The 14512-nt window shown below is 36.3% G+C and overlaps 1 protein-coding gene and 1 pseudogene across 1 annotated transcript in view; one reads left to right on the top strand and one right to left on the bottom strand.

Annotated features, from left to right (window-relative positions):
* Cep43 (centrosomal protein 43) overlaps positions 1-5474 on the top strand; it is a 63151-nt gene extending 57677 nt beyond the window's left edge. The window contains exon 14 of the mRNA XM_010610567.2: positions 3627-5474. Coding sequence (XP_010608869.1) covers positions 3627-3701 — 75 coding nt within the window. The 3' untranslated portion in view covers positions 3702-5474. The remainder of the gene's footprint in view (positions 1-3626) is intronic.
* The window catches only part of LOC104852784, a 77797-nt pseudogene continuing 68594 nt past the window's right edge, over positions 5310-14512 (bottom strand).

Here is a 14512-nt window from a genome sequence, read left to right as displayed (position 1 = left end):
AAAAAAAAAAAAAAAAAAAGAATTTGAGGTAGAGGACATTGGACTACATATCTGTTAAGCCATGGTTTGTGAGTTGGAGTGGGTAGAAGAGATTATAAACACTGGGTCTGGCACATTTGTACTCTCCAAGAATTCTCACCTGTGAATGTAACTTCATATAATTGTGCCATTTATTAGCAGCCTTTACATGGAGTAGACATCTAACAGTTGTACTTCATTAGATGGAATTTTTAAAAGGCTCTGAAGGGAATAGTGGGCACCTGTGGAATAAAAGATATTTATATTCTTCGCTCTAGTGGACCATTAACCAAGGTGATCCAAACTGGTATCTGTTACACACATACTAGCACTGTGTAGAAAGTGTGCTGCTAGGAATGTGGGCTATGAGAAAGATAGGATTGTAGAGTAACTAAGATTGCAAGTCCTGTAGATGTAGATTTGAATCTTGGAGCTGATATTTCACTTGTAAATTTGGGCAAGTTATTTAATTTTTTTGGATCTTAACTGTCTCATATCTTTTGAAAGTGAGTGGTCATTGTGAGCATTAGAGATTAGTGCGTAATGCATACAACCTAGTAATTAGCAGAATAGGCACTCAGTAAATGGTAGCTATAACTCTTAACTTCTCTTACAGCCATAAATGAAGTAATAGACTCCTTTCCTGAAGTTCACTTAGGATCAGGGAGAAAAGTTGCATACATAATGTATAAAAAAATCAAGATAGGAAGTCATAAATACTGTAAAATGTCCATACTCATGGGCTGTGGAAACTCAGAAGCAGAAACATTAGAGTTGGATTTTGAAAGATGACTGATCTGGATATGTGTTAAGGAGAGCCCCAAGGTGAACACGGGCCTATGACAAAGGGAGTGCACCACTGATGCCAAGGCTACCCTGGAGGCACTGTGTGAAGAGATGCACCATGGTTGGAAGAACAAGGTTCTTGGAAGCTGGTTTTAGGCCCAGGATGACAGAGAATGAACAGGGACAAAGGCCCTCAGGGGGGTACTGTGCACGGGAGCCGGAAGGAGGTCCAAAGATTCAGATGGATGTTAAGGGAAAGGGGAAGGACCTGCTCTACATAGGCACAGCAGGTATGTGCGCCCAGGTTCCAGTGAATCCACAGCAAGCACATTCTCACTGACACTTTCGAAGCTTTTCACAGACTTAGGAAGAGCTCTTTCCTATTTATTTGTGTTAAGCTTCTATCACAGAGATCTACAATTTCCTTTTTTAAGGCTCAAAACATGTCTTTATATAGTTTTATTTTGTGACATGAAAAATCTATTTTTATAGTTTTGAACAAAAATGATTACTTGTAGTTCTAATTCTAAAATTAATGAAATATGAAAGCCTTTATATTAAAGAGCCATTTGTTTTTAGTTAACCTTTGTTTATGCAGCTTTCTTTCTTCATAACTATTTTAAATTAGGTTTTTTTTCCTCTGGAAGTTGTTGGTTATCAACTGTAGTCCTTTTTCTTTTTAAGTTTATTTTTAACTGATACATAAAACGTGGTGCCATGTGATGTTTTGATACATGTATACATTGCATAATATTTAAATCATGTTAAACTTTATCATTTCTTTTATTTTTTTTTTTGGTACCGGGGATCGAACTTGGATCCTTGCACTTGCAAGGCAGGTGGCAGAACCACTGAGCTAAATCCCTGGCCCTTTATCATTTCTTTATGGTAGAAACATTCACACTCCTTTCTTGGAGCTTTTGAAATATGCAGAACATTATCATTCTTTGTACTTAGCCTTCTGTGCAGTAGTAGCCCAACAGAACTTCTTTCTGACATCTAATTTTAATTTAGTATCTTTTGACCAGCCTCTCTTTAAATCTCCCTTTCTCACTGCTCTTCATCCTCCGGTAACCACTATTCTACTGTCAACTTAGAGCAACTTTTTTCAGTTTTATGTATGAGTGAAGTCATAAGATACTTGTCTATCTGTGCCTTGTTCATTTTGCTTAACATAATGATCTCAGGTTCTGTCCATCTTGTTAGAAATGACAGGATTTCATTCTTTTTAATGGCTGAATAGTATTGCATTTGTGTATATGCCACATTTTTTTACCCAACCACCAGCTAGTAGACACTTAGGTTGTTTCTGTTTCTTGGCTATTGTGAATATTGCTGCAGTGAAAGTGGGAGTGCAGATATCTCTTTGACACTGATTTTATTGCCTTTGGATATATAGCTAGGAGGGAGATTATTGGATCATATGGTTATTCTGTTGTTAATTTGTGGGAAGAACCTCCATAGTGCTTTCCATACTGGCTCTACTAATTTATATTCCCATCAGCATTGTACAAGGTCTCCCTTTTCCCCACATGTTGGCCAGCCCTTGTTATCTTATATTTTTTGGATAATAGCCCATTTTACTGGAGTGAGGTGTTACTTCTTTATAGTTTTGAGTTATATTTCCATGATTATTAATATTGAGCATTTTTTCATATCCCTTTAGGTCATTTGCATGTTTTCTTTTGAGAATGTGTGTTTAGGTTTGTTGCCCATTTTTAAATAGGCTTTTCTTTGGCTATTGAATTTTTTTTATTACGGCAAACTCAGCTTTGCCATTTCAATGAGAAAACAGCCATGGATGATTCATAATGCAAGGGGCGTGCCTGTGTCTCATGGTACAGCCAGGATGAAGTGGCCAGTATACTCAAGGATGGATCTAGGAGAGGCTGAAAAGATTGGGTTTTTTTCTTCCTCATCCATCGGTGGGGCCTTCCTGTATATTTTCTGAATTTGGGAGCCTGTGTCTCAACACTTGGTTTTCCCCTTACTTTAGTAGCCATGTTTTTTGGCCCCATTATGCTTACTTATGTATTTGCTTTCTCTGTCATCAGTTTAAGAAGTTCATAGAAGTGAAATATTTTGGCTAATGCAAGTTAACATTCTAGTTTTGTGTAGTGTAAACAGAAATAGCAGTCACTTATGTCTCAATACTGGTGGGCCCAAGACTGAGCCTACAACTCCATGGGCTGTCTTATCTGCCCATCTGTTTCATAGCAGCCTTTATCAGGCCAACTATCAGCTTCAGTGGACACATCCCTCTGATATGGAAGCATATTTTGCCATGCTTTCAGTTTCATATTATGAATCTAGTATTTTATAGTATCATATAAAACATAGAGAATAACTTTCAAATGAAATATTGCACATTTTAATTAATTTTAATAAAATTTAATGTCAGTAAATTGTGGTTTTAGAGAGTTGATCCACAGAGATATTTTCTGAGAACCAAATCACATGTTGGAATTGTGCTCAAATAAGAAAACCTATTTATACAGTTTCCCACAAATTTCAATTTCTTAGATTAAATTGAAATGATGTCTAAGAAATTGATTGCTTTATTTTCAGTTTTCACTTGTAATATTTGATAGTATAATCAGGATGAGGCATTGAACTCAGAGGGCTGATTTACTAGCTATAGGCTTTTGAGTAAATCATTTCCTAACACTTTAGTTTTTCTGCCTGTTTTATGAATTTTAAATAAGAACTAGTTATGAAGTATAAAATATTTAAATTATACAAGTAGCAATAAATTTTAAAAATTACTTCAGACTCTACTTGCATTCTGACACTAATTCTTTTCTTTCTTTTGAACCATAAAGCTTGATGACCTCACACAAGACCTCACTGTTTCCCAGCTCAGTGATATTGCGGATTATCTGGAAGATGTTGCATAGACATGAAGAGAAAGTATTCAAATTAACAATGGACTGATCAACTCCATTTTGGGTTTTTTTATTTTTGGACAATCAGGTCTTTGCTGGAAAGTATGCGCCCTGTTGGTGCCTTGCATTGCAAAAAGACTGCAGATTTTTAAAAAAGTAACTTTCCATTTTACTAAAAAAAATGTGTCCTAAGTGAGCCCATGTGTGGACGATTTAATATTCTTATTTTGGTTTAGCTATACATTTCTCTCTGGTAATTATCTAACTCAAGTTTATTATGGGAGATAATCCATTGAAACATCAATGTTAAGATCATGAAATGTTTGGTTGGGAATTTAGCCCAGTGGTAGGGGCCCTGGATTTGGTCCTAAGTACCAAAAAAATTTTATAAAGCCTGAAAGGTGTCAGTGAAGCTGTAGACTTGCACATCTCTGCGTTTGTGTGGCTGCTGATACCCATGATCCTTGAAAACCATAGCTTCAGCCATCTGACAGCAAAGCTTACCTAGCTACTCAGTGTATTTTTTTATGACATTTACTCAATATTCTTTAATATGTGGGTTTTCTTGTGTTATGTGATTTTTTTTGTCATTTGAATATTTTAAAATGTCAGGATTTATATGACTCAGAAGGCCTCTTTGCTTCCTTTTTGTAACATTTTTCTTGATGGGAAGGAGATAAAAGTAACGCAATAAAAGAATACAAAAATGTGCAGATGCCTTGGAAAGGGAGGAGACAGTCCAAGTCCAGTATCTCCTTCTAAACTGCAACATGCTGTGATCTCATATATTCTGATTCCATGTGGGCTTTCAACAATCATTACAGGATCCCAGGAAACACGACCTGGGTAGGACACAGGATGATGCAGACAAGTGGTATTCTTCCAACACCACAAAATTGGCTTCTTAAAAGTATGTATAACTGTGAGTTTAAAAAAAAAAAGTAAATTAACACATGGCTCTGGACCCTGGCTCTCACCTTAGAGAAAACAGCAACCAACTGCTTGGTCATTATGCTGATTACATTATGGATTTAGCCAGCTGTATTTTGTTTCCTTTAAACATAACTTGCTTGGCAAATTCATTAGGATTAAGCCCCACGTTCTCTTTTAATTTGTTGAGTTCAAAATCGTGAAGAATCCTGATAATCATTAACTTTTCTTATGTAAGTCTGTCCATAACATCTTTAGGAACATCCAATATCATCCAGGCCAAAAATATGACAAGAAACACAATGTGTTCCATAATTGTGATGAATGCCATCTTGAGAACAAGGACATGCCAGAATTGCATATTATGAAAGTATTTATTCTCATCTCCAGGAGTATTTCTGTAATCTTTGTACCTGCAAGTTATGAAGTCTTGTTTATCCAAAGGTGTGGTTTGGAAAATCAACTGTCAGGAATATTGATAAGCTGTTACTGACACATCCATTCAAAAGCTGTGTGGTGTTTGTTGAGTAGGCATAGTAGTAAACAGGGAAATGATGTGTGATGTAAATGCAGTAGTAAAAGCATTAGTTGCAACAGAATAGGCAGCCATTCCAGAAGGAATGTCTTGCCAGGGCCAAGATTTAGCTCAGTGGTTCTGCTGCCTGCCTGACAAGCGCAAGACCAGTTTTGTCAAACACCTATGCTATGAACTTTAGCAGTTACAGGTCTCCTAAACTGAGTTGCAAGTTGTCAGACATCTACTTGGATCTTTACATTATTTAAGAGAGCAAAAAGAGGAGCAAAGGAAAAGAGCCACAAATAGTGTGACAAATCCATACTATTTCTAAGTAGTCATAGAACAACCCAGGTTGTCCAGAACTTTCAAGATTGTGATTCTGCTTTCAGTGACTGAGCATTGGTCTGAGACTTTTGACATCTTCACCAATTAAAAACCAAGGGATAAATGGCTTTCTTAATGTTTATGAAAATATACTCCAATCATGACGGTCAACTGGATTATTGTCAGTTCTATTAAACAGCCTCCAGGATCCCACTATAACAAATTTTCCTGATTAGCCCACAGACTTCCCTTTAAAAAAAGCTACATAGAAGCAGGACAAGTAAAATTTTACAAACTGAAAGGGGAACACTTTCAAAGACTGCTCATATTTCTGGTAAGTTTGAGAAAATTCCATGCAGCTGTAATCCATGAAGCAGTCTTTTCATAAAAGAAATTCCGAATCAATAACAGTAAAGTTCAGGCATGATCCTGTGAGTGTTGTGGCTAACTGGGGAGTAAAGATCATTCTAATCTCTGATAAAGATGCTTCACTTTCCATGAAGTTAGCAGATGTTCAAGTGGTGCATGATTATAGCTGCCATACTGGTGACAAGAACCATAATGTCATTGTCAATCCTGCTAAGAAGTACCACGGAATATGACTGTATAGAAGCATGTAAGGTTCTGTCTCGTTGGTCACTGCATTGATTTTCCTGTGTTTACACATGGCTTCAAACTTGGATCTCAGCTGGAACTGCTACTACTTCTCAAAGTAGCCAGATTCCACTCTTATCCCAATCTGGATCATCACTTTTTTCAAAACTCCAAAAACAACATGACAACCTGAGTTTGTTGGCAAATAGTAGTGAGATTTCTTTATCATCTGTTCTCTCTGAATCTAGGCTGTGAACATTTGAAAGGACACTCTTGACCCATTATCAGGTAATGGGAGAACTTTGAAGCCAAACAGGTAATATTTTAGTCTCCAGTAAGCACACACTTGATCACAGAGTGAACATATGATTGTGTGACCTCCATCATTACGGTCACAGATTTCAATGCTTCTTGGGTTATTGTCCATTGATAATAAGCCATGAATAAAGTGCAACTATGCCAACCAAATCTTCAGTGAACAGAATTTCTGTGGAAAATCCAAAAAAGGCAATAATAATAATATTAATCCCTAGTCAAATCCGAAGGCTGCTCCTTGTAAAATTAGGAAAACCAAGCCCAGTTCATGTGAAGTATGTATCTTTCATTGACAGGATTGAGAGGGTCTTATAACTCCCAGTATTAGCTTTGAAGTGGTGCCATATTCTGTGAAGCCCTCTTCCCAGCTTCAGGGCAGGTCTGTGTATCATGTGGCCTAAGTTGAGCTTGCCAGCGTGAGGGTGCACCCATGTTGTGCAGCACAGCTAGTTACTTTCATCTCAGTCCTTGCATGGTTCAGCTGGCTCCAGGCAGAAAAGCATGGTGGAAGGAACTGGTGGAGAAAAGCATCTCATGACATGGTGTCCAGGAAGTAGAGGCTCACTTAGTGTATTCTGATACAGGATAGTTCTGCACAAGCAAAATAACCCTTTAAGTTTGTGATATAAGTTAAACTTGTTGTGTCAATTTTATTTTGTATTTCCTTCCATTTGGGAGGTTTGTTAGACCATTAAGGTTATATTAAAGTACTCTGTGTGTGCTACTTAGTTTTGCTTGATTTAGAGATTATGACTTTTAGTTCATAGAATTGCCAATAACTTAATATTTATAATCGCTTCTATTTCTCCTATTATGTGTGTAAGCAAGTAGTCACAGGTTCTCTTCACATAATTTAGTATTTGCAAAGATGCCTTGAAATATTAAATACCAAAATGCATCTGAAACCATTGAGCAGTGCTTTTATTTCAGATCCGTAAGTGATTATTTTTAAATCCAAATTGGAATAAAATAGTAGTAATGGCCTAGACCATACAAATTCAGTCTAACGAGCTTTATATACTGTATATAACTTCATTGTAACCCTTTAAAAATATGGACATTATTAGAATTTTCAGCAGTCTCATTGTGCTATTGTGATGTGGGCCACTGACATTTGTAATGCTAAGTTTTTAATAGGAAAACCAATTAAAATGATACATGTACATATAAATACAAGTAAAGTTATGTTTATATTAAATTTTTGTACTTTTCAATTATTACTTTTTTGGTAAAGTTACCATTATTAATTTTTTAAAAATTAAACATAATTTGTGGATCTCAATAATTGAGCAGACTCTGGTTTGCATAATGCCAGTTTTCCACTTCATATATGACCTAAGAATTACAAAAATAGGTTTTGGGCCCTAAAATGTAGAGGAAATGAAAATTGAGTAAGAATTAAGGCTATCTGACATTAGAATCTGGCTAAGTGAAACTGAGCTATAAGCCTCAACAGGAAGTAGGACAGAAAGTGGGCCAGGCAGCCTGGAAGCCCCCAAGTACTTGTGCCCTTACTTTGTGGCCCAGATCTGTCTCCATTGGCTTTTCACGTCTCAGGCCAGTAGTAAAGAGCACTGTGTGAAAATGTGATCTGTGCTTGTTCCACACTGTGTTTCCACTTTTAAAGTATTCTAGTTCTGTCCCTTCAGAGTCTGGATCAATTGCGTTATTTGTTTATAACATTTGATAGAAACTGCATGTGAGTGAAGTGGTTTGAGAGAACAGCAGGATGTGGCTTTTTAAATTTGTGGAAAACTTTGAAATAATAGCAACTGAATTCTGTTAACCAGAGATTGATCTTTCTGGATCAGTGAGGAGAAAAATAGCAAATTTGCAACTTTCTCATTAGCATTACATACATCTTACTGAATAATTGAGAATTACTTAACATTCAATTATGAAAAAGATTGGTTTCCATGTGTAGTCCTTACTTAGATATTAACCTTTTAAACCTTAAGATATGAAGTGTCAAGTTTTGTGTGTGGCTAGTATTTTTGTTAAAAAAATATTAACTCATGAAATACTTTTAATGGTAACCTGTATTTTATATTGGAGTTTTTAAAAATGCTAAGCCTTTCATTTTATTGATGAGAACTACACGTGAATAAAAAGCATACATCCCTTTTTTGCCTATTTTCTCCCATACCCCTGAGGTGTTACACAGTGTATGACAGCAGCAGCAGCTATTGTGCCGGTGTGGCTCCGAGTTCCTGCCTCACTGTAGCTCACCCTTCACTCCCTCCCTTAGTCATTGTGCAGGAGCTAAGCAGCACAGGCTGTGCAGGCCTTCCCTCTATCTGTCTCCAGATGCTTGTGTTTGCCCTTCCTTGCCTGCAGTGTCCTTCCCCAAAACTGCACGAGGCTGATTTGTCTGGTTGTCATTTTCAGAAAGCTTCTAGACTAAGGGAGATAACCCTCCATTATACACACTATCATGTTTACCCTTTTATTTTAATTTCTCATCACTCTGGATGATCTTCATTTATTTCCTTGTTATTTATAAGCTCCATGAGAGGTTATGTAGATCACTGTATACCTATAACAGCATTTTTCCCCTTAGAAAAACTCAAAAAATAGGGGTGTGAAAAGACTTTGTAAGCACTAGCAGAGGTTGGGGGAGTATAGGTTCTACAACTGCTTCTCACAGATAGCTTCATACAGTTTTGGTTTGTTCATACAGCAGTTTTCTGTTATCCCTACACTAAACCTAGAGTACCCTCAGCTTCAGGTCTGCTGATGTGGTGGCACAGTAGAAGCTCATCCACCAAAGACCATCTGGAGCCCTGCCCACAGAAAGAAGTGCCCTCTCTCTGGCTCTGGGGTGGACAGTAACACTTGAGAGAAGCAGAGTGCCCTTGAGGTCACTGGACCACCTGAGAAGCTGCACTCTTCTGCTGGAGAAGCATGCATCCAGCCCAAATGCACTGCCCACTCCTGTGTTGAGCATCAGGTTAGGAAGGGTACTCTGTAGTTCTGTGCCAGCGCTCACTGATCCCACTGTTGTTTTCCTGACAGTCCATACTGCACGTTCACTTATTGTAGGACAAGCATATCTGGAGAGCCAGAAGAGCCTGAAACAGACCCAATTGTGAGATTTTTTTAAAAATTAATTTTATTGGTACACTTCTAACATACATAATGATCACATTCATCACAGGGAATTTGTAGAGGTACATATCTTAATACTTTTTTCCCATTCCCCTCCCCTCCAATCCTTCCCCTTTCCCTTTACAAAACTTTGTTTCTATTTTCTTTCCTTTTTTTTCTTTTTTATACCTATTCCCTTCTTTCTCTTCCCATTCCCCCATTCCCTGTTTCCCTTCCCATTTGAACATATTCTTACTACTTTTCAATATCTTTCATCCATTTTGGTCCTTATTTATCCTTTGAGTTTCTCACACAAGAGAAACCAAACATGTATGTCCAATTTATTTCATTTAAAATTATGTTCTTCAGGTGTATCCATTTACCTCAAAATGTCTCAAATTTACCCTTTATGGCAGAGTAGTACTCTATTAAAAACCACATTTTATGCATTCATCCATTGAAGGGCATCTGTGCTATTTTTTTTTGTTGTTGTTTTTTCCTCATTGAGTTTATTGGTACATTTTAGGTATACAGTACAGTTACATTCACCATTGGGATCTTGTACCTTTACATGACAGGTCTTGGTTCTCATTTTTTCCCCTTGTCCCTGCCCTGCTATCTGTGCCGTTTGTAACATTTAGCTACTACAGCTTGTGCTGCTGTAAGCATGGGTGTGCATATATCACTCTGGTACAATGCTTGGAACTCTTCCAGGAAGATACCTAGAAGGGGAATAACTGGGTCAAATGGAACCTCTGATTTTGTATTTTTGAGAAATTTCTATACTGATTTCTGTATGGGTTGTACCAGTCTACACTCCCACCAACAGTGGAGAAGGGTTTTCTTTTTCCTCACAGCCTTGCCAGCATTTGTTACTAGTTGATTTCTTGATAATAGCCGTTCTTTCTGAAGTAAGATGAAATCTCAGTATTGTTTTAATTTGCATTACTCAAAGGGCCAGTAATGTTAAACATTTTTTTGTATATTTGCTGTTTGTACCTCTTCATTTAAGAAATGTTTATTTCAGATGCCCATCTTTGGATTGGACCTTTAAATTTGGGGGATCTGATTTTTTTTTTTTTTTAGTTTTTTATGTATTTGAGATATTAGTCCTTTGAGGAGTAGCTGGTAAACTTTTTTTTCCCATCCTATGGGTTGTCTATTCACTCTGTTTGTAGCTTTTTAATATGTGGTCCCAGTTGTTGATTCTTTGTAACATTTTCTGTATGGTCAGGGGTTTATTCATAAACTCTTTTCCTACACCTATGTCTTGAAGAGTTTTACCTATTCTGTTTTTCAACAGACTGTTTTAATATTTTGATCTTTGATCTATTTTGATTTTAGTCTAGTGAATGGTGAGAAATACGGGGCTAGATTTAATCTTTGACATGTGGAAACCCAGTTTCCCCAGCACCATTAAAGAGGCTGTCTTTCTTACAGTGAAAATGTTTGGCCCCCTCTGTTAAAGACAAGGTAGCTAGGTGTTTTTGGAATTGTTTCTGCATCTTCTATTGTCTTCCATTGATCCTTAATCTGTTTTGTTTTTTGACAGTACCATGCCATTTTATCATGGTAGCTTTGTAGTATAATTTTAAATTGGGGATTGTGATGCCCCCTGCCTTGCCTTTGTTGCCCAGAATTGCTATTCTAGATCTCTTCTAGTTCCAAATGAATTTTACAATTGTTTTCTATGAGGAAGCTATTTTTGATCAGGATTGCATTAAAGCTCTATAAAAGTTTTGAACTATATTTTCACTATATTTGTTCTCCCTGTCCAAGACCAAGGCATGGCCTTATTTTTTCTGATATACTCTTGGATCTCCTTTCAGAGTACTGTAGTTTTCAATGTAAAGGTTTTTTACATCTTTTGTTAGATTGATTCTTTTTTTCGTTTTTGTTTTTGGTGGTTTTTTTTTTTGGTACTGGGAGTTGAACTTGGGAACTTGCACTTGCAAAACAGGTGGTAGAACCACTGAGCTAAATCCCCGGCCCTGTTAGATTTTTTTTTTTTGATTGATTCTTAAGTATTTCATTTTTATCGATGTTATTGTGAAAGGTATTGTTTTCTGAATATATCCCTCAGTTAGTTTGTTACTTGTGTACAGAATGCTATTGATTTTTGAGTGTGGACTTTATCCTGCTACATTACTAAATTTGGTTATTAAATCTAGGAGTCTTTTGGTGAAGTTTTTGGCATCTTCTATGTAGAGTATCATGTCATCTGCAAATGATAATTTACCTTCTTCCTTCCCTATCCTTACTCTTTTTCTTTGTCTTGTCTAATTGCTCTGGCTAATGTTTCCAGAACTATATTGATAGGTATAGTGATAGTGGGCATCCTTGTCTTATTCCTCATCCTAGAATGAAAGTTTTCCTTTTTTGACTATTTCATATGATGTTGGCTATTGGTTTGTCATAGATAGCTTTTGTCAGATTTAGAGAAAGACCATCTGCTCTGATTTTCTGTAAGTTTTTTTTTTTTAATCATAAATAGGTGTTGGACTTTGTCAGATGTGCTTTTGCTATGTCTATTGAGATGATTGTGTGTTTTTTGTCCTTAGTTCTGTTAATGTGGTGTATGATAGTTATTGATTTGCATATGTTAAACTACCCTTGTATCCCTGGGATGAGCTCCACTTGGTCATGGTATACAATTTTCTTGATGATTTGCTGCATTCTGTTTGCCAGTATCTTATTGAGGATTTTTGCATCTATATTCATTAAGGAGATTGGCCTGTAGCTCTCTTTTGGGTTTGATCCTTCTCTGGTTTTGCTGTTAGGGTAAAATTTGTTTCCAGGAATGAGTTTGGAAGTATTTCTTCCCTTTTAATTTCATTAAAGAGTTTGAGAAATAGTGACATTAGATCATCTTCTAATTTCTTGTAGAATTAAGCAGTGAATTTATTAGGACCTTGGCTTTTTTGTTGTTGGTATTTGGAGGGGTGCCAGGGATTGAACTTGGGACCTTGTGCTTGCAAAGCAGGCGGCAGCACCACTGAGCTAAACCCCCAGCCCTGTTGTTGGTATTTTTAAATTCTTTACTTTCATTGACTGACATTGGGTTATTTGGAATTTTTATGTCTTTTTGATTTAGCATTGGTAATTCATATATATCTAGGAATCTGTCCATATCTTCTGAGTTTTCTATCTTATTAGAGTACAAGTTCTCAAATTAGGCACTGATCTGATTTCTGCAGGATCCATTGTGATTTTACCTTTTTCATTCCTAATTCCATGGACTTGAGTTTTCTTTTTCATTTGTTTGTTTGTTTTTTGGATAAGGTTGGTTAAGGGTTTGTCTATTTTATCTAATTGTTCAAAGGACCAACTCTTCAATTCTTTGCTTCTTTGTATCGCTTTCTTTGTCTCAAAAGCATTGAGTTCTGCTCTGATCTTTATAATTTCCTCCTCATACATGCTTTGGGTTTAACTTGCTCTTCTTTTTCTAGAAGCTTGAGGTTCAACATTAGGTTATTTATTTGAGCTTACTCTGTTTTTATTATTTGAGAGTTCACCACTACATTTCCCTCATAGGGCTCTTTCCATTGTGTCCCATACATTCCAGTATGTTGTACTGACATTATCACTTAATTGTAGAAACTAATTTCTTCTTTAATTTCATCTGTGACCCATTCATTGTTCAGGAGAGTGTTATTTAATTCCTTGTGTTTATGCAGTAGTTGTGGTTCCTTTTGCCATTTATTTCCAATTTTATTGCATTATGATCTGGTAATATGCATATGATAATGAATTCCCTTGCATTTACTTAAGCATATTCTATGAGTTGGTATGTGATCTATTTTGGAGAAAGTCCCATGTGCTCCTGAGAAGAATGTGTATTCTGTTGTGGAGTAGAATACTCTGTAGATATCTGCTAAGTCCATTTGTTCAAAGGTGTGGTTCAGCTCTGATACTTCTTTGTTGATTTTTTTGTTTGTTTAGTTGATCTATTTGTGATGGTGGGATATCAAGTTGCCCCATTACAATTGTATTAATGCCTATCTGATTTCATATCTTTTAATATTTGTTTTGTATAATTGGATGCACTGGTATTTGGTGCATATATATTTATGATTGTTATCGCTTACTCTTGGATTATTCTCTTAACAAATATGTAGTGACCTTTTTTGTGTTTTGTGATCAGTCTTGGCTTGTAATCTATCTTCTCTGAAAATAGACTAGCTACCCTTGCTTTTTTCCAGGTTCCTGTGGTATGGAGTATTGTTTTCTATCCTTTGACGTTAAGTATATAGATTTCTTTTTTTCTTTTTAATATGATTTTTTTTTTTTTTTTTTTTTTTTTTTAACCAGGAATCACACTTGGGTTCTTTTGCTTGAGAGGCAGGTGGAGGAATCACTGAGCTAAAATCCCCAGCTAGATTTCTTTTTTTTTTTTTAATTAAATGTTTCTTTGTATTTAGCATTTTGTTGGATCTTATTCTTGATTCGTTCTTCCAGTCTGTTACTTTTTTTTTTTTTTTGGTACTGGGGATCGAACTTGGGAGCTTGTGCTTGCGAGGCAGGTGACAGAACCACTTGAGCTAAATCCCTGGCCCCTAGTCTGTTACTTTTGATTGGTGAATTGAGACCATTTACATTGATTATTATAACTGATATGCATTGACTTATCTTTGTCATGTTATTTTCCTGTTAGTTGGTTTCCTTTTTCCTTCTGTTTGATTACTTGGATTCATTCTGTTGGGGTTCATAGAGTTGTAGCCCTCACTATCTCTTTCTAGAATATACTTCAGAACATTTTGGAATGCTGATGTGGTGGTCATAAATTTCTTCAGGTGTTCTTTGTCATGGAAGTATCTTATTTCTCCATCAATTTTGAAAGATAGTTTTGTGGAATACATCAACCTGAGTTGGAGGTTGTTTTCTTTTAGGGCTTGAAATACTTCACTCCAAGCTCTCCTTGGCTTAAGAGTTTGAGAAGTCTGCTGTGATTCAGATGGGTTTTCCTTTATAGGTGAGTTATTTCTTTTCTCTAACAACTTTTAATACTCTCTTGTGTTGAAATTCTGGAATCTTGACTATTATGTGCCTTGGTGCA

The sequence above is a fragment of the Fukomys damarensis genome, unplaced genomic scaffold (genome assembly GCF_012274545.1).
Source record: "Fukomys damarensis isolate Sample0158 unplaced genomic scaffold, DMR_v1.0_HiC HiC_scaffold_14, whole genome shotgun sequence".
In the NCBI taxonomy this organism is placed as follows: domain Eukaryota; kingdom Metazoa; phylum Chordata; class Mammalia; order Rodentia; family Bathyergidae; genus Fukomys; species Fukomys damarensis.
This window is presented reverse-complemented; position numbering and strand designations above follow the sequence as displayed.